We start from the raw sequence: 27,918 nt of genomic DNA, 5'->3' as shown, positions 1-27,918 counted from the left end.
ATGTATGAGCTTCATAAGATGATTCGTATGGAATATAAATAAATTTATATAAAGGAAAATTCATTCCTTTTTTAAGGCATTCAATTCTGTAGTTTAAGATGTACTCTGACATTTATGTCAAAGATTTCCCATGATGGTGGAGATCACAAAGGTGGTGCTATTTGAAATCTGACACTCAAAATTAAAGAAATATTTGCAAACCAGGTGGGAAAACCCATGGTCATGGTTTGGACACTCACTCACAACTTTGGTCAGAAACAAGACTGATTTAAAATGTTGCATTCTCATTGACCGTGTAACTGTGTGCGAAGGTTTTGAATTTTAAAATGATTTCCCAGCAGCAAATGCTAAATGTTGTGCCACAGTCCTGTCAAATCCCTTCTGATCACGAACAAAAACATAAATACGAAAGAACAACACTGTGGGTTCCCTTTTATTCTTAAAATTTTATGTACAAGTGCGACTGATTTTTTTTTTTTTTTTAATGTACATTCAATATAGAAAGTTTATATACGCAATATTACATTGAACATTTCACAAATTGCACTAGTCTTTCACAAAGTCATACTCAAGAGTCAAAATCATGTCGTGTCTCAGCAGAAGCTAATTTCTGGTGGTTATTACTCACTTGTAAATATTCTAGTGCTCTTTGCATTTTCGGGAGGGGGAGGAAGATTAATTTTGAAGTCAGGAAGAAAGGGCAACCTTCAAAGTGAAGGCAGAATGAAGATCAGATAATAGGCCTGACGTTTGGAAAGCAGATTTCAATCGCAAAACTGGGTCAAGCCGGATTGGAACGACCTAGACCAGGATCAGAGGTCGCCATCGGTTCCGAGGTCCGAGACACGTCCTCTTGAGGCAAAGGGCGGAGACATCATACATATCCCATTTTCAGATTTCCTCATGTTTTTTTAACCACTTCTGATTTCATTATGAAGTCCAGTATGTGACAGGCGTGAGTGTGGCCGACTCGCACGAACGTCAAGAGGAAGCCGATTGACAACAGACGACCGCTGAGAATCCTTCCTTCTCAAATGTCTTTCCCATTGGAAAAAAAAAAAAAAAAAAAAAAGTAAAAAATAGATTTATACAAAAAGTAAACTTCTGCGTGTCATTGGAAGAAACAAAAGTAGAAGAGAAACAAAGCAACAAAAATTGTGGTCATCTGTTAAAACAATTTCAAATTATTCATGAAAAGTTGAGTGCCAGTTAGAGCAGGGGGGAGATGGGGACTGTGGAGGAGGCGTCAGATATTTTGGCGACGGTGACATTCTTCTCTCTCCACCTGGTCTGGGAGCTGAATGGTCCCGTCGAGCTGCAGCCGCGAAGCCGCAGGCTGGTCTGGGTGCCTGAGAGCCACTGGGTGTCCATCAGCCTTGGTCTCCAATGTCATTGTCCACAGGGGGTGGAACGCTGGGCAGTACCGTGGTACCAGTTCCTGCTGTAAGGTAGCCTGCTACTCCTGGACCTACAGATGAAAAGGATACATCGCATATGGAGCGGGGACCAATACCGTGTGTGGAAACAACAAATGTAACCTAAGGGGTCCTTTTAGTGTTTAAAGTGACTTGTTGAGGCAGGAGGAGATGCAGGTGGAGGTAATGTTAGCGATGGAAAATCACGGTGGAGGCACATTCGGGGTTAACCGTCAACTTTCAGTGGGATTTCATTTCTGACGACGGGGCGGTGAGATGAGAGGTGGCGGATGCGGGATGGAGACGCCCGCCATGATTTTAAAATGGAAGGATAACAAGGACAGAGGCGAGGGATGGCAGCAGGAGTGAGGTAAGAGTCTACCTGCATTAGAGCAACAGAGAAGAAGGGCTTTGAGGGCCAGGCTCAGGAGTCTAGAGCCCACCTCGCAGCGGGCTACTGGCAGCCAGGAGAGAAGGAGTGGACACCCCTGAGGAGGAATGGCACAGGACAAAGAGGGAAGGAAAGGTGGAGCCGGGAGGTCGAGGGACAAGAAGAGAGAAGGGGTTGCTGGATTGAAGCAAGTGAGGAATCAGCCACCAGGTGGTTTGAAGGATCAAGCAAAGCATTGAGATCCAGTTCGGCAGAGGTTTTCATCAGACGCGGGAATAGTTTACGTGGTTGCGATTGTTTTACGAAGCAGAGGAAGTAAAGGACATACTGTACCTGTCAGGTAGCCGACGCTTTGTGATTCTGAAATGAAAAGGTCATGTTTCTGGTCCTTGAAGGCACTCCACACCGAGGACTTCGCAAGAATCTCGTTAACCTGCGAACAGCCGACGGCACCGGCGTCAGAAACCACCAAAAAAAGTAAAGGCTTTTATTCTTGCCAGCTGCTTTCTTGGCTCGCACCTGCTCTCCAAACTGCAGGCTACGAGTCATCGACTTGAGGGCCTTCACGATCTGGGCCTTGGTCGCCGAGGGGTTCTCTATCGTCTCCAAGCCGATGCCCTCCAGCAGCTTCAGGAGGTACGGGACCAGCTCCACCCTCAGAGCCTGCTCAGGGAGGAAGGCTTTCATGAAAGAGCCCCAACCAGGAGGAACTGCGAGGGAGGGTAAACACTACAACACAAACAGGACACGTTTACCTGGGCCACCAGTTCAGTCTGCTCCTTCTGGAACATGCGGTTGAGGGCTTCACAAGCCAAGCCTGCCATGTCTGCGCGGACTTTCATTCCAGTCATGAGGGGGCTGATGGCCTCCAGCGAAGCCATGGAGCGAACGCAGAGCTGTACCAACCAGGAGTAACCCTCGCGTTAGCATATCATCCAGAGCTTCCGGATCCGGGAACGCGTTCGGTTCCTCACCTCGTTGTCCGAGAGCACGTGGATGAGGCGGATGGAGCTCTTGGGCACGGCGTTGTTCTTGTGGTTGAGCGCCGCTAAGATGCGGGGGAGGTGACCCAGAGGGGGCACCTGGTCGGCCAGCTGGCTCTGGCTGCTGAACAGACACACTGCCGCCGTGGTAACTGTCTCCAGGGCCTCCCCCTGGAAAAGACTCTGTCACCATCTGGAACGACCGAATATGCATAGTCGCAATGTCGGATTTATGTTTCGGCTCACGTTGGGGTTGTTCTTCTCCAAAAGCTCCGTCAGGGTCTCCAGGAGTGACACCAGAAAATCTCGCGGCTTGCGTAGAACCCAGCCTGGCTGCGCGATAAAAATGCGCAAGAAAACGCCGCCGACCTCCAGTTCACCCTGTCCGGCTCCGTAGGCCACCGTGAAGTCCTCAGGCAGCTAGGACCAGAGGCGGAGATTATTCAAGATATATTCAAGCACATTTCTCTACAGCGTTATTGCAACGTCCCTGAACTTACCCTCCAGGCAACGTCAGGATTGTCCTTCTGCTGCTTAAAGTGTCTGAAAATGAGTAAAAGAAACAAACAAATATTGTTTTCAACATTTCATAATTTCCTATGGAGTGGTATATAGCTCTTTAGTAGTTGCCGTCGTACTCCAGCATCATCTCCCGGACGGTCGTGGACACTGTCTCCCTGGAGCCGTCATTCCAGATGAGCTCAGGGTTCTCATGTGTCCCTTCAAAGATCTGCACCGCCGCCTCCGCGTTATCTCGCATGGCGTCCATGAACACACCAGGGAGGAACCGCATCAGCGTTAGCCGGACCTGCAGACGACACATTGAGCGCCAGTGTTAAAAAACCGCCCTCTTGGTTTTAGGAGTTTGCCAATCATTAATCCTGGTTTAAAGCCTTAATCTTTAGTTGTTACGGCCAATCGGGGTGCAAACTGTAAATTTCGTCCACAAACACTTTCAGGGGATTCACCCCAGACTGACCTTCGGCCCGACCAGCTTGTCTGAGGTCATCTTGGAGAAAAGCTCCGCCGTTTGTGTGCGAACCTGGGGGTGCGTGCAGTTACAGAAGAGGTCCAGCAGGTAGATGAGCGCCCCTGTAGAGCCGGCAGATAACCACAGCACCTTGTTAGGTTATCATCCACTGAAATACTGACCTACTCTCAGGGGAGGGAGTAGAATGGGGCAGACCTTTAGCCATGGCCTCCTTGACAATTTTGGTGTTGGACGTCAGTGCATAAAGAGTTTCCAACACCATCTGCCGGCCTGAGGGACGACAAGCATCTGACTGTATCACAGGAAAAGGTTCACGGAGCGGTGGCGAGCTCTTCTGCGCCAGTGTATTCTTACTTGAGGGAAGCGAGTGCAGTAGCAAAAGGAGGTTGGATAACACCAGGGACTCTGCGATGTTGCTCACGCATTCTTGGTTCGACGTGACCGTGTTCACGACCTTTGGAGAGACAGCGTGGTTCAAATGTAGTGAGTTGCGAACATGCAAGACACGCATTCCGGCGACAGGAGGGCTTTAGGTCAGCGGTACCTCCAGAACCAGCTGCTGCACCCGTCCAGCTCCGTGGACCCGCAGCAGAGAGAAGAGCAGCTTGAAATGGCCGATGCACTCGGACTCAGAGCCTGGGATGACATGGACAAATAGGCTTGTGACATTTGCCCCGGATATCAAAACGGAAGCGTAAAATAAATGCCGTCTCACCGGGGTTGTTCTTGATGACATTGCGAAGCGCTTCGAGAGCCATCTCGGCAAAATGGAGCCTTTCTGCGTGTTGCTGGGACTCCACCTTGTTACTCTGACTCATGGCGAGCAGAGTGTGCAGGTACTGGGCTTGAGAGCCCACGTAATCCAGCAGGCTGGCTGCAAACGCTTTGGGAAACTAAACAGAAGATGGAAAAGCACACAGCATTATCAAAGCTCTCTCCTTCGGGACACAAACACTGTATAAAACACAGCTTTAAGACTTAAAATACAAGTCAACGTTTTTTTATGTCTGAATTTATTTCCTTGAATTAATTCATGCTCGATGTTATATACGGACTGAATCTTCTCTCAGTCCATTTTCTGCATGTTCTCAGGGAGCTCGCGGACGTGTAGCCAAATGCAGCCAATGGAGTAATACCGTTGGGAGCCTTTGGGGGGCAGTGTTACGCAGGATGTTCGAGTGAAAGCAAAAGGAGAAGAAGTAGACACCAAGGTGTCTGCATGACCAGGGTGAAAAATTCTCCGTCCGCAAGCCACTATGTGTTTAATAATCCCACGGAGCGCCTCCATCTACTGCGCTGCTTCTTTCTGTCAGAGCTCTGCACTGCCCTCGAGTGGATGCGCTGCTTAGCAACCACGGCAACGCAGAGAACACACGGAAAGCATGCAGGCAGTGATGTTTGCCGACGTACACAGAGACTCGACTGTGTGCCAAAGGAACTGTTTGGATGGCCTGGCGCACGAATCCAAAACAGATGCTCGTGATTCTCCGTCACTTCCCCAGGGGAGGGAATTTCTCCCGGAGCACAACCCCGACTAGCGTGGCGTTCCTGCTCACCTCCAGAGGGAATGTCGGCTGTTCGTTGTAGACGCGAACAAAGATCTCCCCGACGATCAGCTCTTTGCTGTGATCGCTGAACACAAACTCCGCACCAAAGCTTTCGTCGTTTTCTCCCTGCCACGGGGACCACAGAGAAGGCGTATTTAAAATGCTCCTTAATAAATAATGTATATAAATATCATGTCTACATGATGGTATTACTGGAATGAATCACTATACCCGTTTGATGTTTCCCTCCTGCTGAGACTCCAGGAACTCCAGCAGCTCGGCTCGGGTTCCGTTGTTCCAGATCAGGTACGGGTTCTCCGAGTTACTATTCAGCAATTTTAAAACCTGGACAAACAACTTAGTATTTCAAATTGTGTCTGCTTTGGTAGATATTTATCATTATTATCCAGCAATGCAAGGTCGCCCACTCCCCGATTCCACTGACCTCAGCCGGCGACCCTGTTCCCAGCTTCCTGGAGATGAACGGCGTCAACATGGCGGAGAGACTCTTGCGGATGGTGGGGTTCTCCGGCGGCGTGCCCTCCAGGCCGTTTGTTTCCGAAACGGGGTTGTTGCCGTTCAGGGTGTGCGTCAGCTGGACGTAGCCTCCCAGGCGGCTGAGCGAGGTCAGGCTGAGCTTGGCGAGGCTGTTCGCCACCTCTTGCTGGTTGGTGTCCTGGCTTGCCTGAACGCCGCTTTCCTCCAGGGTGTAGTCGTAGTTGAAGAGGTTGACGAGCAGAGGCCACAGCACGCCGGCGTGGTACAGATGGGTTTGCAGGAAGAAATCCACAGCAAATGAGCTCACACACGTCACCGCCAGAGCTGCAGTCTTAGGGAGGCCCTGATGGAAGAACAGGATGCAATATTTGCAATCACTTCATCTGTAAAAGTGCATTTTGTTTTCATCAAAGAGCCTGATGAAGTGCAGGACTCTCACCTTTCCATAGTACAAGATGTGACAGAGGTCTCTTATGATGTTGGGTAGCTCTATGATTTTCTCTCTGCACTCCTCAAATTGCGCTGCCACGCTGAAACACTTGCAGATGTGCCCGCACACCTGAGGAACATTTTCGAAAAGATAATTAGACGGCATCACCTGGGACTTCTCGACATGCGGTAAACCGAGAATTCCGCCCTCGGCCCACCTGCACGGTCATGTCCTCCGCCTTGCTGGAGAGCGTCAACACAGCCACACACCGAGAGAGAGCCGCCAACAGCACCTGAGTAGAAACGGAAAAAAAAAAACAAAAAAAAAACAAATCAGAATCTGTGGATGAGCGGTTCTTCTGACACGACGGCCCTCAAACGTGCGCTCGCCTCGATGCCGTTCTCACGACGCAGCTCCTCCGCGTTGAGCGCTGAGCAGTTGACGGTGTGAAAGGCGAGTTCAGCCGCCGCCGGGAGGAGAGGGGAGGTCTTCGAGAAGAGCTGGTCGTCCTCCGTCTCCATTGTAATTGTTTTGATGAGCATGGGGTAGCCGGCGTATTTGTAGGGCTCCAGTTCTGTTTACACGGACAGAATGGTGGGCAAAGTGTCAGGTTGGACGGCGCGGGCAACAGAAACAGACACAGAGATACAATGAAGTACCTAGCTTGTATCTGTTAAAGAGGATACTCTGGGTCTTCAGGATGAGGATGATATTTTCGGGGTCGGGGCCATCCAGAATCCTCGCAGACTTTGTGCAGAGGAACTCGTACGCCTTGTTGACTCGCTCAAACATTTCCTGAAAGATTAGATAATATTGAACTGGAAACCAAACCTCGGGGTGCGTGGCGCTTCGGAGAGAACCGCAATACACACCCTGCCTTCTGGGTTCCTGTCAGGATGGTACTTCTGTGCCAGTCTGAAGTAAGCTTTCCTAATTTTGCTCTCTTCGTGCCTTCGGACAAAAAGGTCAAACATATGACTCGCACTGAACCTCCATGTTTACTATGAGTAATCAGTAAAAGAACAAGTCACAGTAGTCGTCGTCGTTGAGTTACTAAGACAGGTCAAATATCTTGAAGAGCACTCACATCCCTTGGCCTTTAGGAAGATTGAGGACGTCATAAGCATCATCTACAGACATGGAGGGGGGCTTCTTCTCCACCTCCCTCTTCCAGGCTTCAAGAGTATCTTTTAGCAGCTTTACCTAAAAAGGGATGAGGGAATTGTCTCTCAGAAAGTATAACACTGCGTCAATAATATCATATAAATACATATGAAATCAATAAATAGAGATGAAAAAAAAAATACTAGACACGGACAGCATCTCGGATCGGCCAGTTGGGGAAGCGGGTGGTGTCACACAGATGTCTGAGGTAGTAGATGTTGCAGAAGAGTTCGTTGTCCAGCTGGGGGAAGCTGATCACAGGAATTGGGCAGTACTGGTAGAGGGCTCGTGTGTTGCTCTGCAGCCTGGGGCTGAAGTCCGCGATGTGAGCGGCGATCTTCTCAATCATCATACGCCTGAAGCGGGAGTACATAAACAAACTTCTTTCTTGCGACGTCTTTTCCCACAACCTTCGTGAATCATTCGGAGAATTTCACGGCCTCCTACCTCATCTCGCTGCTCCAAATGGCTTCAGGCGTGTCGAACTCTCCGAGGAATATCTCCGAGAAGCGCTCGGCCTCGTAGTTCTCGAGGTAGCACACCATGGCCTCGGGCAGCACCGGTCCCAGGATGCTGCGCTGCACTATGTCCTGACCTTTCGACTGGAGGGCACAGAAGTGACGCGTGACTTCCAGAGTAGAAGGTATCATGAAGGCGTGCATTGTGTACTTACAAAATGACAAAACACTCCTTACCTCCTCAGATTTAAAGGCCTGTTTTACATGAGTGTATTTCAGGAACCTAAAACCACAAGAGCGCAACCAACACAACTTTAGTTTTATGACCATAAAATATCTTCTGTTTGTTAAATTAATTGCAAAGTTCGGATTTTGTGGCCGGTCCGGTTCTTCTGGTTTCATTTTTGCTCGGGTGCGTGCTCACCTGGCTACAGGAAGCACATTGGAGCCCGTGTACATCATGATGAAGAAGAAGACTCCGGTCAAGTAGAGCCGCTGCAGATTGGGGTTGTCTTGCATCACGAGGTACATGACGTTGGCAACCTTCTCCACCAGGATGGGGTCAAAGGTCAGGAGCAGCTGGAGAGGACAATGGAGAGACGTGTTACGGGGGAACATAAGAAGGACACACACACACATTCCGTTCAAACTGTGCAGCACCTGGACAATATGAGGGAGGCTGGCATTGTCACTTATCATCCTCTTGATCTTTGGCAAAGGACGGATGATGGCATTATCTTGATCCCTAAGGGGGGAAAAAAACAGAATTAAAGGTTCATACATGTTATACACTCCTAACACTCAGATAGGGAAGATGCTTTGTGGTCTCCACCTGCTGGGGTAGTAGGAGCACATAGTGATGAGCATGTTAAGAATAAGCGTCGCCAGGTCAGACTCGTTCATCACCGCGTGTCCGGTGGCCATGAGGCACCATTTGAGCTGAGGTATGGCCTGCAGGGGCCGCCACCCATCCATCCCCTGAGCCCAGCAACGGGTCTTCGCTGTCAGGACGCCTGTGCTCCAAAATTCTTGCATCTAGAGAAAAAGGCATGAAATGTAATATAAACAATACAATTTAGCTGATGCCAAAAGAAGAATGCTAGCTAGGACAATACATGAATGTCTATAGTACACAATGAATAATAATAATGATACATATATTTTACATTTTAACAACAAACATCTGAAAATTAAATGTCTTCTGAAATGAAGTGAACAGCTACATATGGACTTTTGAATACCAACGCAGGAATTTCAAAAGGCGTTACATCCTTGAATAGATTTTATGGGGAAAATCTCATTTGTTCAGTTGTGAACATGAATTTTGACAAATAAAATACCTCCTCAAAACTGAAGGGTCCCCTTCTTTCCTTGTCTGCGTTGCCGAAGTACCACTCCTTCTCACTCTCCCTCTTCATGTCCGGTGCGGCTTCCAGAACGTTGCTCTGTGGAAAAGAAGGAGCCCGTATATACAGACTATTAACTAGATACAATGTCAACGATATATACACTATTATCGCGTGAATACAGCTTGTCTTTGAGAAGGACGGGGTCTTTATCACCCCCCATCCCAAGCAAGGATTCTCCTCGATTTGCATGACTGGACATAATAAAACGTCGTGCAGAAGCAACATTTTACTCTTCAGCATCACATGAACACACACTCCATCACCTGATGGTATCTGTTGCTTGGCAGAGAGTGAAGCTGAGGCACTGGGATTTTTGGTTGTAAAATACCGGCAGGTAATGTGCAATATACACCTGTCATCCAATTGAAGCGGCATCTTTGACAATTCATTGATCGAGCAGGAGTTTGAGACTCCCCTGTCCAGAGAAAGGTTCCCGCTGAACCATCTCGGTACCAGGGTAAGCAAAAAAATAATTCTACATCAGCAAGCATTGAATGGGAAACTAAGCATTTTATTAACACGTATTTTGAAATGTATGAATTTTTGAAAGTCCTTTTTTTTAGTTTTTGAAGTTCTGTCAGCACCAAGAGCCACTGGATACTGAAGGAAGCTTTTATCCATCAGAATCGCTGGCGGCATGTTTACCTGCAGAGGCACAGTAGCTCTGCTGGTGTGCAGATGAGCCAGGGTCAGCAGGTCAACCAAGATGCGCACGCCGTTTGAGTCCATCACTTCCTTCACATTTTTCTGCGAATAAAGAGTTTTTCCCTCATGAGCAGCTTGAGATCTGTGAAAAACCCATGTCAGGAGCCATTTTTGCCTTTTTCAATCAACTCACCTTGTTGAGAATCAGTTTATTGAGGAAGAGGATTAGCCTGTCCCTCTCCAGTTTGTCTGTACACTGTAACAAGATTTTGTTTTTAGAGAGACATAACAACAACAACATCAAAAGTTGCCAGAGTGATACAGCAAAAGCTTTTCCTCTGACTTACTCTGTCCAGCATGCCTACGATGTATTTTGTGTCTGTAAACGGGCCAATTTCCTCGTAACATTTCCCGTAGACTATTGCAAGTGCCTGCAAACACAGGCACTTCATGGTGACTTTGGGTGTCAGCAGAAAGCGATGGTAGAGCTCGTTGAAGAACTCGTACCTGCGGGAAAGAAACAGCGTCTTTCAGAATCGAACACCGAGACACAACAGAGCGGCCGCTTCGGTTACTGTGCTTTTTTTTTCCTACGATCTCTTGATGGCACTCGATTCCTCGTTTTCATCCTCCTCCAGCAGCAGTCGCAAGTAATAATCTCCGATCTTTATTTCATCAGAAAGGCACTCGTATTTCACCTGTGTACACACAAACGCTCGTGGTCACGCGCCAGTTTGATCCCGACGTCACTCGCGGCGACGTCCTCCGGGTCGTCGCGGCCATGCACTGACCTCAAACTCCTGGTGGTTCCAGGAGATGACAGTTGCGCTGCCGAGTTCGCGATCCACACTGAAGGCGCGCATCTCCCCTTCCAGCGCGTCGCGCAGCTCCTCCCTCGTCTTCAGATTCCAGATTAGGTTGGAGCAAGCATGGTCCATCTGGAATCTTAAGGGAGAAGGATAATGAAAGGTGAGTCAAGAGTTTCATTGGTCCATACAGAAAATATGTATATATCTCCTCATGGATTCCCAAGGCCAGGTACATTTGCAGTGATGTATGAACCAAATGGAGATTAACAAAAGTTTACAACCAAAAGAAGTTTCTGTAGAAACACCTTCAACTTCTTGCAGTTCTGAGTAAAACAGTGAGTAGTGACAATCCCAGGGTACCTGTAGTAGAAAAGCTCCCAGTTGGCTTCAATCTTAATTCTTTGCCGCCTCTTCCTCAAAATGACAGGCTTTTGATTGGGGTTCTGAAATCAAATGAAACAGGCAGGGGTTTGAAGGAACACTACTGCTTATTCCACAATAGCCAGCAGGTTTAACTTTTTTTTCCAGCTCACAGCGTGAAGAGAAGAATGGAGTTAAAGTGAGTGTGAAATCATACTGGAGATAACAGAGAAAGTAGGACAAGTATTAGAAAAAAACCCAAAACAAAACAAGAGACCAACAGAATAATGCCAAAAACAGTATCACAGCTGCACGGACATAAAAACAAAAGTTATGATGTGCAAAAACCAGAATGGGATCCCTAAATTGGGCGTATTCTTTAATTCTGTCCAGACAAATAATTTCCAAGCATTCCTTGTGACTGAAAATTATTGTCACAATGTCAGTCAGTGCTCTTTGAAAACGTTATGCTGAAAATTATTAAGTTATATTTCAATATATGTAGAAATGTTTTCCTGTGGATTTAAAGAATAAAACTTATATTCAAATTACATTAATGATGTATTTGATTTTAACTTTAAGCAAAAGAAATTTTAGACACCATTTGACTTCCGATGAGAACGACGGGTCCAAAATGCTTCAATTATTTAAACTCATGTAATTTCATTGGATATCTTTGTTGCTAAGCATCTGTCATGACACACTGAAGGAGCGGTTTTTCTTTCACACTTTGGATCATTGCCTAGTAGAATTAAAAAATGCACCCAACAGTGTATGTTACAAGAGGTTGGAGGGGGGGAAATGGTTGGTTGAAAAGGAAGAACATGTAAAAGAGCACGGATCCCATTGGTCAGTCCTACTTACCAGGTTATTTCTGTCCTGCTGCATTGATTCACAGCAGAGAAACCACACAAGACAACGGGAGGGTGGGGCAGAGACAACACAGAGAGATTATTGTTCCTTGGGTTGCAAAAAAAGGGCCACAGGCACTAGGGCCACTGGTACTGTTGCAAAGAGGTTGACATACAAAACTGTTACTCCATTAGCCGACTACGCACTACATTTATACGGCGGTACTTTGAAAGACTGAGATAATTACTGAATCACAAACAAATACACATTTAGCATCGGCGATGGGTGCAATGTAGTTGTAGTTGGAAGGACACTAATCAGTGACTCGACAAGCGGCAATCAACTCAAATTCAACCCCAGCGCCTGTCTCCATGATGTGAAAATAACATTTCATATTTTGAAGAAAAGCCAGAGAGCAAGCAGAAGCAACCTGAGTCTTTCGGTTAACACTCCGACAGCCTTGAACCCACCTGCAGAGGTGGAGTTTGGAAGCACACTGGATTTACCACATGCATTATTGTCGCATCATAACAACTTTACACATTAAAAGGAAGCTGACATAATTGTGACCGTATAAAACACCATATTTTGCTGCAGGACGTGATCTGTATCTCTGATAGCCATATTCCAACAAGTGACAAACGAGATAACTCAAACAGTGCGGCAAACGCAGGAATGTCATGATTTATCTCTCTTATGCTTAGAATTTTTGCCAGGCGGTGTCGTAACACTTTTCCCTTTTCATCGGTCACACATCTGTATGTTGATAGTGATCAGATCTATTTGCGCGTATTCTGTCAGGCAGCATGGCAGCTGTCGCAGGCTGGCACTGCTCTCCATGCAAAGCAGCTGCAGCATTGGGGGAAAAAAAAAACTGTAGTTACATTTGCGACAGGAATTTGTGGAACTACTCAGCATCAGCAACAGGGAAAGGCGTGACAGACATCAGCGGTCAAAGTCGGCAGCGGGAGCAGAAAGACAATCTGACTGAGAAAAGGTCAACCAGACCATCATTCCCTTTTCCCAGGAAAAACCCTCACCTCCTTCTGGGCTATGCCCATCTTGTCTCTCCAGTGCATCAGGACTAGATCGGCCTTCTCTTTGGCAAACTTCTCCACCTCTTTGGCTGCTTTTCCCGCTATCCGCTGCCACTCAGGTACCTTATTTCGGTTGAGCTGGTCCTTCAAGGAGCGATAAAAAGAAACAAGTACCATGAATGAACTGTAAAATCCTCCTGAGCGGAGAGTTGTGCCGTTACTGTCAGATACCGTGGCAATTTTCAAGTTGTCCCTGATGTGCATTCTGTCAACATCTTTCTCTGGAACTGCATCAGGACTGTCCATGTAAGCCAGCAGGCCCGTCGGCTGCAAAGACAAACAGGGTGGGTCTGCTGCCAAAGCAAATCACTCTCCTGCATCCTGGAGTACTTTTTCTGGCTTGGTTACAGTATCTATAAAAGACACTGGACAGACCTCAGTTTCAAAGTCTGAGTTGGCCAGGCCTTACCAGAATTCTCTTCAGGAGGTTCATTGCGACAGGGTTTTCTGCTGTCCAAAGTCCAACCAGGTGCCGACTCAGTTGTCTGATTCACAACGGAAATGTAAGCAATACTGGTTTTACTATTCGGCTGTCATAGCACGTATCTGACGTGCAACCAACGTGACCCTTCGGTGGGAATGTTTAAGGAGGGCGCACCTGTTAGTGAGCATCCTCTGGTCGGAGCTTATGGTGAACAAAGAGGTGTGTAGATGCCTTGGAAGAGCCCCTTCGCTCAACGCCAGCTCCTGCATTTTAGTGGCGATTTCCTTGTCTCCTTCCTGTATTCAATGGAAGGTCAGAAGGTTATCGCAGCCTTACTACAGAGACAAGGTATTTCCAACACAGCCCTGGTATCATTAATTCACACTTGTTACCTCAATGATGGATTTCATTACAAGGCCGGCTCCCTTCACGATGGCCATGGAGGGATGCTAAAGATGAGAACAATGAATTCAATTCATTGAATTCAATGAATCTGTCTTTCAAAAGTCTGTGAACTCAAAAAAAAAAAAAAAAATGGAACAATAACCCCACCTGAAACAGTTTGAACAGCGTGCGTCCATTCGAGGCAACCATTTCAAGCAGCATGTCAAACTGCTGACCTTCAGTGGTCTCACTGTAAGGGGCGCAGAGCGCAAACGTTAAGAAGTCCAGCAAAGAGCTGATGACCAGCGCTCCGGTTCCATGGTCCTGGAAAAAAAAGAGGATGCCGTACTTTTAAACAATAAAGAAATAAAAACATACAAATTTCCATGTTGCTCTTTCATGAAACGCACCACGTTCGTGATGAACTTTTCAAGGAGGTTTTCCAGGAATTTTTTGGAAGATAGCAGGGAGGCCTTGTTCAGTTGCTCCTGCCTCAAGTCGTAATCATCATGCATGGGCTGGATGGAGGATAAACAGGAAGAACCACGAAGCAGGTAAAATGTAGAGGTGAAATTACGACATCTTTTGCACAAGAGCGCAATGTTCCAGTGATACTTACACACATAAGGGCACAAAGCATGTCGATGGCAGCGTGTGTCACACCATTGTTATTCCTTTTTAAAGCTTTTACCGTCTTCACTCCCAGCTTTTCCCTGAACCTAGAACGAACACACGCACACACGCACGCACAGTCAGACAGAGAGATGAATAGATTAATAAAAAATGTCTGCATGCCCTAGCAAGTATAAGATGCAATGTTTTTTGACAATATACTTTGGGGAAAAAGGGTAGAAAATTCAAATAAGTCCATGCCAGAAACTGTCTTGCAGTTTCTTTTGCTCCGTAACTATTTGAAATCGTTCTGCTGAATCACGAAACTAAGATTTTCTCTTGGTGCAGAAATTCACATTTCAGCATGTGTTTATCTTGGTGTCTCTTTTGATATTCATTTTTCAAATCTCACTACTGGACAAATGTCCCGGGCTGAACTGAGGTTCATTTCTTAGCCTGAAGCCGTTGACACAGAGAATATTTAGAGAATATAAGCTCTGGCTCACTGGCAACTCTACAGGCATTAAAAATGAACCGTAAATTAAAAAAAATCTCATACATCTCAATGTCCCTCGGAAACTCCATGCGTGCGATGGAAAGAAAACTGAATGAAAGAGGGCTAAGAAAAAAGATAAATGGATGCACATGAGTAAGGAACCCCAAAAAGGTCAGGACAAATACAGACTGACTGCAGGAGCGACGTGGCCTAAGCAGACATCTACCGTGGCTGTCTTTAAGCGATGGATGAAAATAAGAACTCTGATTGACATCCAGCCAAGAGCGGCTGGAGAACAACAACAAAAGATAGATAGGAAAGAAGGAAAGAAAGGGCAGACCGAGACATTTGGATTCATATTACACTTCATCTTTGAGTCCAGACCCTTGACCGGACCTTGGAATGACAGAGCGTGCTTGTTACCAGCAGCGCCGCCAAAATGCTCTCAAAAGAAATGTACGGCTGAAGACAGGGTTGCCAATCTGCCGCAGCCTTACTTAGGCAGCTGGGTAAAAGCTTGAAAGCCCGCCTTGGAGGCCACCAGACGTCTGATGGCCTGGAAATGGCTCTCCAGCTCGGCATTAAGAGCTGGGAGCTCGGCCTCCTGGGATAAAAGAGCCAGGATCGCGTTGTTAATCAGCTTCTCTTTGTTCTCTGAGAAAAGACCCTGCAGGAAACACAGATAAACACAAGAAAGTCAATAAAAGTCACTTGGCCAGTGGACGAGGACAGAGGAGTTAAGCATACTCACATCTTGAGTCACCGCATGGAGCACACCGCTGTAGGATATATTGGCATTAAATCGAAACACCGCATCTGAAAAGTTTCCATCTGAGCGAGAAAAAAAAAAAAAAAAAGGAAAAACAATTAATTAAACAGTTCTACGGTCAGCTGTATTTTCTATCCAAAGAAAAAAACTAGAATACTTTAGTCATAATGTACCAAAAATTAAATGACATTAATTACAATTTCAAATATTTACAACAACACGACAATGTTTCCTTTCTTTTAATGATTGACATATGAAGCAATATGATGGTGCTGCTTTTCTCCAAAGCTTGGGACCCGACGTATACAGACGTCTGAAACTGGGTGGTAAAAAAACGACTATGTGAAGGTCAGATGTGTGCAGGCTCTGACTCACTGGGAGGTGCCGCTAGGAATTTGAGGTGCAGACTCTCCACCTCCTCATCAACGGGCATGCTCAACAGGCCCCACCTCTGCCCTCGCTGTGTCGGCGCCATCTTAACGCAAATGTCCCGGTTACCCGATGCACGGACCCCGTCCAGCAGGCTGGCTAGGAGAGAGTCCCTACAGCGGCATTTGCAAACAATCAGAAATGCAAAGGGAGTGAAGATTTTATCCACGCACAATGAAAACTGGTGTGTGTAAAGCTAACAAGTGTTCATAGACAGAGAAATGCATTTGCATAGATCTTAGTACCTTTCAGTGGAGGAGAACTTCCTTATTTGACCTCTGATGAATTCAACTGTAAACACCTGAGGGTTGTCTATGTCGCAGATGAGAGCAAACACCTGGAAAGAGAGGAGAGCTGTTAACACACGATGAATCAATGACGTGCGGCTGAAACAACAGTTCTCTTAAGCGAGGAAAAAAAAAAAGTGCTTTTGAGTGGAAAGGTTTCAGTTTACATTTTTAATGACCTGATGCAGCTGAAGTGGCTCAGCACTTACCTCTCCAAAGGGCTTGATGGTGACAATGTTGTAGGACGCCGGGTCTCTCTCCACGAGACACGTCTCTGTCAGAGCCAGGATTCGCTTGACAGGCTCCTGGGAGAAAGTTACACATAAGATTAGTTACAAATTACATCTTTTTCCTAATCAGAAGCCGTTTGTTGTGACTTCTCGTTTACTTGATTACTTTATGAATGGAGGGATCAACAACTCTGTCAACATCCGTTTCCCTTCAGCTCTCTTGCTCACACACAACAATTGATTATAATAGCTTAAAATGAATAGGTAAAGCGGTATTCCTTCCTTGTTAAAATAATGAGAGGAGAATTTTTCCCCCACAGGTGTTTTTTGTACTTTTGCAGCAAAATTTGCTTCTCCAGTCGTACAGAGCTTCCTTGTCAGCACCAGCTGACAATGTCACATCACACTCTCTCCACCAAGCTGCCTGCGTTTGTTTCTGTCAGATGCACCAATGCTGGCTTCACAAACTTGTCCTCCATATTTGACTATTTAAGCGGAGGGGTAGTTGTAGGTTATTACTGGTCGGCTAATTCAGTTAGAGCCGCTGGCAACGTGCTGATGCAGTTAAAAAAACGGAAACAAGTTGGCAATCGTCGTATAAAAAGATACAGCACTGCTAAAACCAGTTTGGGCACTATTTCAAAAATAAGAGTGAAAGGATTTCCTGGGCGAATGAGGTGATAGTGAAAGTCTTTTTAAAAATTCATACCGCTCAGCGTTTAATCCTACTGGCTGAGTTGGTAAACAACCTGATAGTCTTAACTGTCCGGGGTTGTCCTATCGCAATACGTAGGAAAAATACCAACTGGAGTATTAGATGCTACTTGAGTTAAGAGTCAAGCAAATGCTAATGATCTTGTGAAGTATATCATATACAGTAAATGTATACAATTTACAGTTTTTAAAGAGTGAAGTTACGGCATGCATCTAGAACTACAATTCTTACATCCGAAATGGGTGAAAAAATGTATGTATAAATCAGTTTCATTGACTATCCTAGTTTAAGTGCTATCATTTTTAACTTTTATACACACTTTTAGGCCTCCTAGGTTATCCTAGGACTCTGGGGAGAGTGAGCTGAGGCAGCGTGTACTGACCGTGTGGCGCGGGGTGATCTTCTGCACCACAAACTCGGCCAGAGATGTGATGCTCTCGTCCGAACTGTACTTCCCCAACCTGTCTGTCATGAATCCCTCAAACGTCAGGGGGTCCTTCCTTAACCGTAGCATGATGCCGATGAAGTTCCCCGCATGCTCGATGGCGCTACGGATGATTTCATCTCGGTGCTCGGACGCGAAGAGATGCTGAGAGGAAGAGGTGACGAAAGAGATGGGAAAAGAGGAGCGGGGGGGGGGGGGGGTTAGTGATGACAAACAACCCATAAAAGACAAGGCGCTGGCTAATTATACCAACCAGCCTGCTGAAGCCGCCATATAGGATGCAGAATCCACCCTGGTAATCGGAGACCTCAACAAAGCCCTCGATGTTCCGATAGTCATAGGAGCACAAGACTCTGTTGGTAAGAGGGTCGATCTGGTCGATGCCGCCTGGCGTCACTTCTAAATTCACAGGTTTCCGCGTGTCGCTCCAGTGGTGCTTGTAGCAGTTGTAACGCTGCAGGAGTAACAATGTTGTTTTGACGGTGTTTATCAATGAAAGTGTCACCAGTGTATTCTGAATATTTTCTATTCTCAGTACTTACCCTTCCAGTGATCTTTCCCTCTGAAAACTCTGTTCTGAATCTCTGGAGGAGAAAAAAAAAAAAAAAAGCTTATAAATAATTATTTCTATGTCACACTCGCAGTAGCTTCACTGCAACATCAAGAGTCGGATGTTACAATTGGAGTATAACAGCTCTTTGGAATATTTGGCTTTATATATTTGTAACGATTAGCGTAAAACACCCTCAAACACACATCTATTTGTTGAGCCTACACTCTCCTAAACAGCTTAAGATCCAAACTCACACCTCCTTAATTTCTCACCTTGCACTTCATCTAATTACAAAGATTCACAATGAGTTGCTTCTTTCTGCACTTAATTTTTTTCATATCGCACCACCACGTCTGCGGACGAGGTGCTATTTTCTCATATATTCTCTTTGGTATGGTCTACCAAGGGCTAAACTCAACATGAAGGACTATTGGGAGCCTTTGCTCTGTTCAGCGGCCAGATATCTTGTATATTTGAGCAAAGGAGAAAGTTTATTTTTTTATTTGTCTTCTGAGGCAGCTAATGTCATGGACAGTGGGCTGACAGAAGCTCTTTATTATTGGACTCAATATTTAGGAGGTTATAAAGTCCGCACGCATGCACGCACGCACACACACACACACACACACATGCACACACACACACATGCACACACACACACACACACACACACACACACACACACACACACACACACACACACACACACACACACACACAATGAAATAAAAACATCTTCGGGCACTTTAAAGCAATGTGTTCAAACAACCTGTTTGATGCCTTCGGGGTTCCCCGGGTCTCTGTGATATATTTGACGAGCCATTCATTAAGGCATTTATTTTTATTCTTCAAAATGCAGCAGTGATCAACCGCAGGGAATTCTCCAGAGGAGATGTGAAACAGGAAAAGTCTCGCAGCTAGGACTTTATTGTACTTAAAAGCACTATCTGGAGCTATGTTGGCTGTACGGCCATCCTTTTGAAAAGAAAACCATGGCAACACAATAGTGTGGACTGATCCATCAGGACAAAGAACCCATGGCCAAATAATGCCTTACGTCACCCGTGAAACAAGGTGCTCATTTCTAAACCATCAGTCTACAGTTTAGATATTCCTGCATGTGTGCTAATAATTTCTACAGGTGAATTCTGGACCCGCTTTGCATGTAAAGTGTCATGAAAAAGCTGTGTTGTGAATTGGCGCTTTGCAAATAAAATTGAATTTGACGTTCCTCCTTACCAGCGCTTCTGTGAGCAACTCTGTCCGATGCTCTGTGGAGAACTTGAGCGTCTCTGACCTCTTGTTGGTTCCTCTGCGGAATGTAAGGTTAAACTCTGTTCCCTGTCCTTTTCCCACCGGACCAATACCACATATGTCTCCGTAAGGCCACTGAAAAGCGAGACAGAGACACGCACGCCCACCTTCATTTACCAACACCGCTATTCAAAGTACATTCTGTCGTAATGATGCAGTAACATGAGTCTAAAGTTATTCTCTGCAGCTAAAGGGATTATGAGATGATTATGCCCAGAGAACATTGATGATGACATGTTTCATGTTCAGTGTAAAGACGGACTGTGCTGAAAGCTCAGGATATCTTTATACATACTTCATGCACGCACACACACACACACACACACACACACACTTGCAGTATCAGCTTTTAGCAAAACAGAGGAGTGCATCAAATGGATTGTCCCCAGTCATGTGGATCCAGGATGAGCACATCCCAGAGAGGACCTGCAAGACACTGATAGCTGCAGCACTGACTAGTTTCCTGAATGACACAGAGGCTCCCTTTGTCACACTCCGTATACATACTGACCTGATTTGTTACTTCTAACGTGGTGGGGTTGTAAGTGGTAATTCCATGAGTTCCTACTGAGAAGACTCTCTTGTACCTGGAACACATTAAATACAGAATGAGTCAGAAGATGGCTCCCTTCCCATTCATGAAAGAAAGACACACGTATGACATGTCACGTAATAAGAGCAACAATTTGTAATGTTTTAATCATCTGGCCTTAAGCCAGAGAAAAAGTGACATATCCAATCAGCTGTGTTGGATATACGTATCACTTTTATTGGCGATTATGAGATGTACTTTTAAAATCATAAATAAAGCTCTGCTTGAGATGGCATGCTAAGCTAAAGCAGAGTGGGGCTTTGGTAGCCTCTCTACTAGTGGCTGAAGGCGATACCGTTGTTTCTCGTTACCTTTAAATGAATGTGTTTTTGTATCAGCTCTGAACCAGCGCCTGAGCATTTGCAACACCAGCAGGCAGAAGTGAGAAAAGCTCACTAACAGTTACAACTGCACCGGCCGGGAGGTGAGACAAGGCTTGCACATATTTTGCAACATAATATTAAGCTCACAACTTCCTGAGAGTGGTTTTATTTTACACTGAAAACATAAATGTGTCAAAAGAAGAAAGAAGAAAAAAAAAATCCCCCTGGCCTGAGGATATACTGGGACATGGGCTCAGCTGTCTGCAGGAGTTTCACTACTCCTCAACAAAGTACTGAAAATGACAGATAAATGGATTAACACCAGAAAATTGACATTTTATGGCTTTTCCTGATATGTCTCAAGTATGAATTTAACATTTCTGTACATATTCACACACACACACGCACGTGCACACACGCTCAAGATTACAAGACAGTAAATTCTAACTAACTGCAGGACATTCAGACCCACTAAGACACTGGAAGGACAGTGTCTTACATGACGTACAGAGTGGCTCTTGTGCCTTTGTCAGGGAAAACCAACCACTCCTGTCACTAACTTGTGTCACTGAATATTTTTTTTGCTCACGTGAACAACCGAAATGTCACATCCTAAATTTAATCTGTATTCGGAGAGCCTGAAGGAGTCTGAAACATGCGTCATCAAAGATGCAATCAGTAAAAACAACATGTTAATCGTAAATCAGGGTGACACAAACAATCATTTTGGCGCGAGGGCACATCGCCCATTCCTGGTACAGTGTGTCCATTTTGCACCCCCTCGCCTGCAGACTGAACATGCTGACAAAGCTCCTTTTCTCGTACGTATCTCTATTACAGCTGGACCACACGAACAGATCTATGGAGCTTCCATTTCCCCGGCGAGCTCAATGAAAGCCGAGTCAATGACTAACACAACAAGACAGGGCATGGAAAGGCCGGAGGCCAGGCCAAAAGTGGAATATTAGGTTCAGACACATCCTTCGCTCTTGACACTGATTGAAGCGTCCCGTCATTTTCATTCGCCGCCAGACCCGCAGTAAGAAGCTTATATAACTTTAACAATCTCTGCTCTCTCCATCTATTTGTTAAATTCTGTGAGTCTGATGTACAAAAAGGATAACAAATTAGTCTTGCTCCAGGGTTGCTGCCTCCACAGATGACTTGCCCTTGTTACCAATTTTGCTGGACTTACGTGGGTGTCAGCACAAAGCCGGTTAATTATTCATCCTGCGTGGGCTGATTTCTGACTATAATTCAATCTCAATGGGGGAAACCAACCTATCCTGGCCTGTAAATGTACAACAACGGTACTTTGCAGAAAATGATGCTCGTCTCTGCCTGTCTAATAACACCTAATTCCTCTCCGCTCTTTATTACATTTAGCGGATACGGTCATTCAGTCATATATGTGATAGGCACGTGACGTGACAGCGTGTTCTAAAGCGTGCATTTCTCATTTTTCCTTCAGAGGAATTCCAATGTCATGGCTGATCGGCGCAAAGGATTGTACATTTTGAACAGAACGCAAGCAGGCGCAACTGCGTGATCGCAGGCTGGTTTCTCTGAATGATAATGAACAGGGCAGCACACTGCTTGTGTTTTTCAAGGTTGGGATGAACCACTAAGGGAAAGTGTTGTTCTCTTAGCATCTTGTGAGTAACAGGATATTCTGCATTTTGGAATGGTGTATGTATCTTGAGCTTTTCCTTCCACTCTCAGAGTTTCATAATGTTTCACAATAAGCGACTTCCTGTAACTGACAAGTCACTCCTGATAAGTGCCCTTCCCATTCATGCAAAATGCATGTATGTGTCTATAATCCATAACAATCAAAAGCTATTTGTGTTAAAATTAAAATTCAAGGACAGTGCGTAGCAAGCTAAACAAAATCAAACACACACACTGGGTGTCGGAGATGCAAAGAGAGATGAGAGGAGAGCTGAATGAGAAGAAGAGAGCCATTGTACATCTGTGGGAAAGAAGAGTGAAAATGCCAAATATGAAATAGCACTGAAGGCGCTTGAAAACGCTCTGAAAGCGATAACGCTGGTATCTGTGGCAACCCCATGTCCTTGTGGCTCATGAAGCTAAATAACGATCAAGGACAGCCTATTTAAAAAAAACAAAAAAACAAAACAGTATTTAAAAAGGATCATCTTTCTGAAGCAAAATCCTCTATTTGCATTGTGCAAATGTTAAAAAAGGCCTTCACTGACAGGACATACTGACAAATCTAATATTCAAGCCAGAGTCACAAGACAAAATTGAACATCATCATGTGCAGAGAGGACAATTTATAACTCTGAAGCTGGATTTATACTACAGCGCTTCATGTTTACTGTAATTCAGCAGTCACAGGAAACATTCATGTGCAAGCTTTTAAGTCCGACGAGTCACTCATCGATGATCACCACTAATTTGATAATGTCACCATGAAATCTGAACCACTACGACAAATAAAGAAAGTAAAAAAGTAGAAAAACAAAAACGGAAAGTAATTTTCCTGTCTCAATCAAACAGGGGTCAAAAGTTTATAGTCAGATGATTTGAAGCATCTTCATCTTAGCATGATGAAAGCAGGCAAATTAAAGGGAAAAAATTCAAGTGTATTCATAAGGTGCGGGGGCGCTCCAACCATTCCCTCTATATTTAATTACCATTTAATGCATTCTGAATTTTTGTGATTGTATCATTTTGTTGATTTAGTTTTTTTGTGTTTTACTTGTTTTGACTGCATATCCTTTATCTACCAATTCTGGATATGAGTTTAGGTTTGTGTTCATTCGTAAGTCCGACAAAGAGATGTCACACATCAAATATTTACTCTTGTACATATCTATTGTGCCACTGTTAAATGTTTTGTTTTCTAATACACACAAGTCATATACACACTGTTGATTCGTTGGCTTAACAGTTCTTGGCCCTCAAGCTTTTTCTCCACATCTTCCTTTCTCTCTACCCATTCAAAACCTCAAACGCTCTGCTAGAGGAAATACTTTGTCTTACAAGAGAGGTGCTTTTAATTCATTTCCACCGAATCCGAAATATCCACAGGCCTGTTGTCACGGTGGACCTTTACAGGTAGTCCTCACTTAACGGGGTTACGTTCCAAGGAGTCTGTTGTTTAGCGATTTCGTTGTTGAGCGAAACACCATCTCTACCGTACGGGATTTGCATAGATATCAGCCATTTGTACAGCACTGTTTACCTTTTCTTTTCCTTTTAATGTTTATATTTGCTTGAATATAGGCCAAAAATAAGCGCGTACAATACATACTCACTCACAACTCTACCGCCAGTGCATTCCATGTGTATTTTAATATTATTGAAAAGGCCATCATAACTCTGAGTCGTCGTTAACAGACTACGTCATTGAATGAGGACCACCTGTACTTGAATGATATCAAAATACCAAAGGCAATTTAATCTATGTTTCTTCCTCCTCCATGCTGACACTGTGTATCGCTACTATGTTAAGAGATGACCAAGACAAAGCCCAACGGCATAACCCCGTCAGCTGACATGTCTTTAAATCTGTTTGAATAAAGAACAAATATTCATGCCATACGGTGATTCTGTATGGCCACCTAAAGGACTTCAACATCTGTCTTTGGTGAAGACAGGAGGCATAAGGAGGATGCAACTGCGCTGGCGGCAAGTGCTCTGCAGCCAAGCTCGGGTTGCATTTGTTAATGGGAGCAAGACATTTAGAGAGCAGGTATTGGTAATAGGATCTTACCAGCTCTCAAGTCACAGGGGAGGAGGTTGTCCATTGTTTTGCTTGTCCCATCTGATTTCATGCTTATGTTGCTGATACACACATGTTTGAATAAAGTTGCAACCGTAAGATCCTACATGATGATCAAATTGATAAATCAATAACTTGTGAACACACAAATCTATTAATTCTCTGTAGACAGGGCAGGAAAAAAAATCTCCTTTCTATATATATGTGCTTGGTGGAGAGGGGCTTTTTTCTCCATCACTCCAACATCCTCTTTATGACTTTAGCACTTAACGCACTCAAAATAAAACCCATTAACCACAGATAAACATGCTCTGGCACTTCATCTGGTTCACCCAGTCACGTCCACCACCCCTCAACCACTTGTGTGAGGTCTCTTTATGTTTGAACCCTGTCTTCGCCACAATGCTGTGATAATGCTAGATATTTATTTTTTCATGATCAGTAAATATAAGAAGTGCTGTACTAGTAGAAGTACTAGCTTATGTCCAACTCTGTGAATGTATCACCATTTTTGCTACATAGACCGAAAATAGAGCACACATTGTTGATCCCATATTTGTGTGTGTGTGTGTGTGTGTATATATATATATATATATATGTATATATATATATATATATGAATTATGTACATCACAGAAGGGATGTGACGCCTTTGTCTAAAGACTATCTCTATTTTCTCATTGGTGACATTTCACAAGATAGTGCAACTCCAAAAAAATACACAGGTTACTCTACTACTGATCAGTGATGTCTGAAAAGTGTCCTCGCTGAGGAAAAGGAAGTCAAGACAATTGTAGGACAAAGTTAGAACCCATCTTCCGATGGAGTTGTAGATAATATTTAAGGCTCTAACTGCCTTGTAAACCTTTACAAAGTTGATGACTAGAATCCCTTAAAATCCTATCAGCATGGTAAAATACAATAGGGGGTCTTACTTTCCTCTCCATGAGTGTTTGGTGGTGTAGAAACAAGCCAGGTCTTTGTTGTCTTTGACGACATTCATCTTTTCACAGGACCTACAAGACAGAGGTTAATCTTTAACTTATATTCTACAATCAGAAACCAAAAACATAAGGAGAGACATTTATGTTCCTCATACCTTGAGGAAAAATGACCAGTAAATTTTTGCAGGACAGAGGCGTACCTTTTTATCATATAATGCCGAGTCAATGCTACGGGTTTATGTAATACATTGCGATGTAGTGCCACACACACTTGACACACTCATTCAACATTTTGCGGCTCAACATAAAAAGACTGGTCAGACATTCCTGCTGCTAATATAGAGTCAACAATGGTTATGCAACAACAAAGTATACTGCATCTCTGTGGCTTACTGGTGAATGAAAACGCCTTCAATCCCATGTTTTAATTTGGCAACACAAGTTTGCTGAAGACGACTGGTGTGAAGCAACCTGCTACAGGTATAGAGAGGTAATGATGCCATAGCTTCCTGGCCTAATATGAACATTTCCATTAAAGCTAAATGTGGTAATTAAAAAATAACTCTTTACTCAGAGGTAGGACATCACATGACGCATAATCCTGGAGTCTACTTCAATAAATTTGCACTTTAGACAACATACGAAGTAGCCAACAGACGGCAGCAGAGGAAGAGGCAGGAATAACTGTCTCTGCTATCCTTAGTGCTGCATTTGGCTGCAGTTGTGACAAGGGGAACCTGTGTCAGCACTCTGCCAGGATCCTGGAAAAATCTGACTCCGGTTTTCCTTCCTCTCCACTCCTCTCGGGCGAGCAAATGAAGCGGTAAAACAGCAACATAAGGCAAAGTCATGGAATCACAGAACACAGAGTATTACTTGGTTTTTCTTTCTAAATAAAATGCAAATACAACTTGTCATGTCAGGTGAATAAAAATTGTGAATTATTTGACAGTTTACGTGAACCAGGAATTGTGAAAGTAAACTGTGGGTGCTAGAGAAACAATGGCACAATTAATGCCCTCAGAAGTCTTTCGTGAATACATTTTTTGAAACACGAGAAAAGCAAAGGTAAAACAAAGTGGGAGCTGGTGAAATGCACATAATTTGCAAACAACATAAAACATGTCCTTTTGCTGCTTAAGAGCAGACTGAACTGTGATTTTTACCATGAGATGAGGATGAAAAAGGCCAAGGAAGATTCCTGGCTCGTGTAATGCGATAACACCATCCAAAATTTCCTCACAACATGTCAATCATTATCAAAATACAGCAGCTGAGTCAAAAAAAATTTACAAGAAACTAAAAGCGATACAGAAGGATCGGCTTGTGTTGAAAGCCGTGAACCTTCTGAAAGTCCTATCTACTACTGCTCTTCAGAAAGTAGCCCAAACACCTGGATTTATGCTGAACCCTGGAATGTAGGTAAAACTATCTCCACATTAAAAAAAAAAAAAAATGAACACGTTTGTGCCTTGCAACAGGTGAACTATCCCCAGTCAGTACGATACAGTAAAACCTATTTCTGCAACCTTGCAGGCCATTTTTTCATATTAAGCAAATCAGCACCCTGTTGCTACAGGAAAGTAATACATGAAAAAGTAAAATAGACTTGCTTCAGCATTGTGAAAACACAGGAAGCTATCACGTGCCATTACACCAGTATATACAACTCTGACCCCCTTTGTAACAACCGCTGCGGACATTAGAGATATTCTTTAACGAGTGGTTTGATGAAGTCTTAACGCAAAAAGAAAGAAAAATCTTTGACGTGTGAACTAGACCGAGAAAAGTCCTGGTACTTCATTGGAATCAAGTTCAAACTCATCATATACGTGACAGGGCGGTTGGTGCTGGTAGCAAGGCGGATATGACCGCGTCTCACAGAGCCCCAATGTCACGCTTCATTATTTCCCAAGTGCTATGAGAAATCGAGTTTTTATGGTTCGTTATATAGGACGAGCCTGTCTTTGGTTTGGTATTATAAATCAGACCTTCTACGCGAAATTGAGTTATTCAATTGAAATAAAGTCAGGTCTGGGGCCAAGTGGGGTGTATGAGTTTGCTATCGATCTGTCAAGTAGAAGCCACGGCGAGCAGGATTAACGTTACCTGGCGTTTAGGCTAACTTAACCAAACTCTGCTTCACTGCAGCGGCCCTGGGATTTGTTACACGCTCGGCTCACACTAAGTAACCAGTGTCCTTTGAACGCTGACGAACTGTACCAGCCACCGAACAGGAACAACCAGGCAGCCGTGTTTGTTGTCGGCGTTTGTTTGATCAAACGCATATCCGCGGCTGTGGCGGGTTATATTAGCCGCTGCTAGCTCGCTAGCTGCTAACTGGGGGTTTGTACGAAAGCTAGCTAGTCGCATTAGCGGCGGGGTTCAGTCAGGCAAACATGGGGAAGATGGCTAGCAAACAGTGACAGCTGCTATACGGTGCATTTACCTGTAAAATCAATGACTTGTGTTAATCGTGGCGGTCCCTTGGCCCCCCCGCCCTCCTCTGACTGCAGCCGGTGCTTTCAAATGTTGCCACTCTGATGGTGCAGATGCTGAGTTACGCCGTATTTCCCCAAAAGTGCTCAGGACGCTGCCATA

The 27,918-nt window shown here is 44.7% G+C and overlaps 1 protein-coding gene across 3 annotated transcripts; it reads right to left on the bottom strand.

Annotated features, from left to right (window-relative positions):
• Positions 1-423: 423 nt before the first annotated feature.
• dnajc13 (dnaJ homolog subfamily C member 13) lies at positions 424-27,918 on the bottom strand. 3 transcript variants are annotated; one of them, XR_015106497.1, is made up of 57 exons: positions 27,767-27,918; positions 25,309-25,389; positions 20,219-20,294; positions 19,633-19,782; positions 18,383-18,424; positions 18,094-18,294; positions 17,778-17,984; positions 16,660-16,755; positions 16,409-16,500; positions 16,110-16,276; positions 15,717-15,796; positions 15,463-15,632; positions 14,477-14,576; positions 14,268-14,375; positions 14,026-14,181; positions 13,866-13,922; positions 13,648-13,769; positions 13,459-13,534; positions 13,221-13,316; positions 12,993-13,133; positions 11,965-11,982; positions 11,101-11,183; positions 10,723-10,876; positions 10,526-10,629; positions 10,279-10,438; positions 10,125-10,187; positions 9,932-10,033; positions 9,218-9,322; positions 8,710-8,912; positions 8,538-8,622; positions 8,302-8,456; positions 8,115-8,160; positions 7,867-8,021; positions 7,574-7,775; positions 7,343-7,458; positions 7,128-7,206; positions 6,915-7,050; positions 6,645-6,829; positions 6,473-6,547; positions 6,265-6,384; positions 5,773-6,168; positions 5,559-5,672; positions 5,337-5,453; positions 4,496-4,673; positions 4,325-4,416; positions 4,135-4,234; positions 3,976-4,050; positions 3,769-3,881; positions 3,428-3,597; positions 3,290-3,332; positions 3,036-3,209; positions 2,781-2,960; positions 2,562-2,702; positions 2,326-2,469; positions 2,140-2,239; positions 1,798-1,903; positions 424-1,468 (listed from the first exon to the last, which is right to left on the bottom strand). XR_015106497.1 is itself a non-coding variant. In XM_086150901.1 (56 exons), the coding sequence occupies exons 2-56, from the start codon at positions 25,374-25,376 to the stop codon at positions 1,371-1,373; spliced, it is 6,786 nt and encodes a 2,261-aa protein (XP_086007027.1). In that variant the 5' UTR covers positions 25,377-25,389; positions 27,767-27,918; the 3' UTR covers positions 424-1,370. The 3 variants fall into 3 exon arrangements, 2 of the variants coding, with proteins under 2 accessions (XP_086007027.1, XP_086007028.1); XM_086150901.1 differs by lacking the exon at positions 1,798-1,903; XM_086150902.1 differs by lacking the exons at positions 1,798-1,903; positions 11,965-11,982.

The sequence above is a fragment of the Fistularia commersonii genome, chromosome 8 (genome assembly GCF_037954325.1).
Source record: "Fistularia commersonii isolate RoL2024-O1a breed Wild chromosome 8, RoL_Fcom_v1.0, whole genome shotgun sequence".
Lineage (NCBI taxonomy): Eukaryota > Metazoa > Chordata > Actinopteri > Syngnathiformes > Fistulariidae > Fistularia > Fistularia commersonii.
The sequence above is the reverse complement of the archived record's forward strand: the minus strand, read 5'-3'. Positions and strand labels throughout refer to the sequence as shown.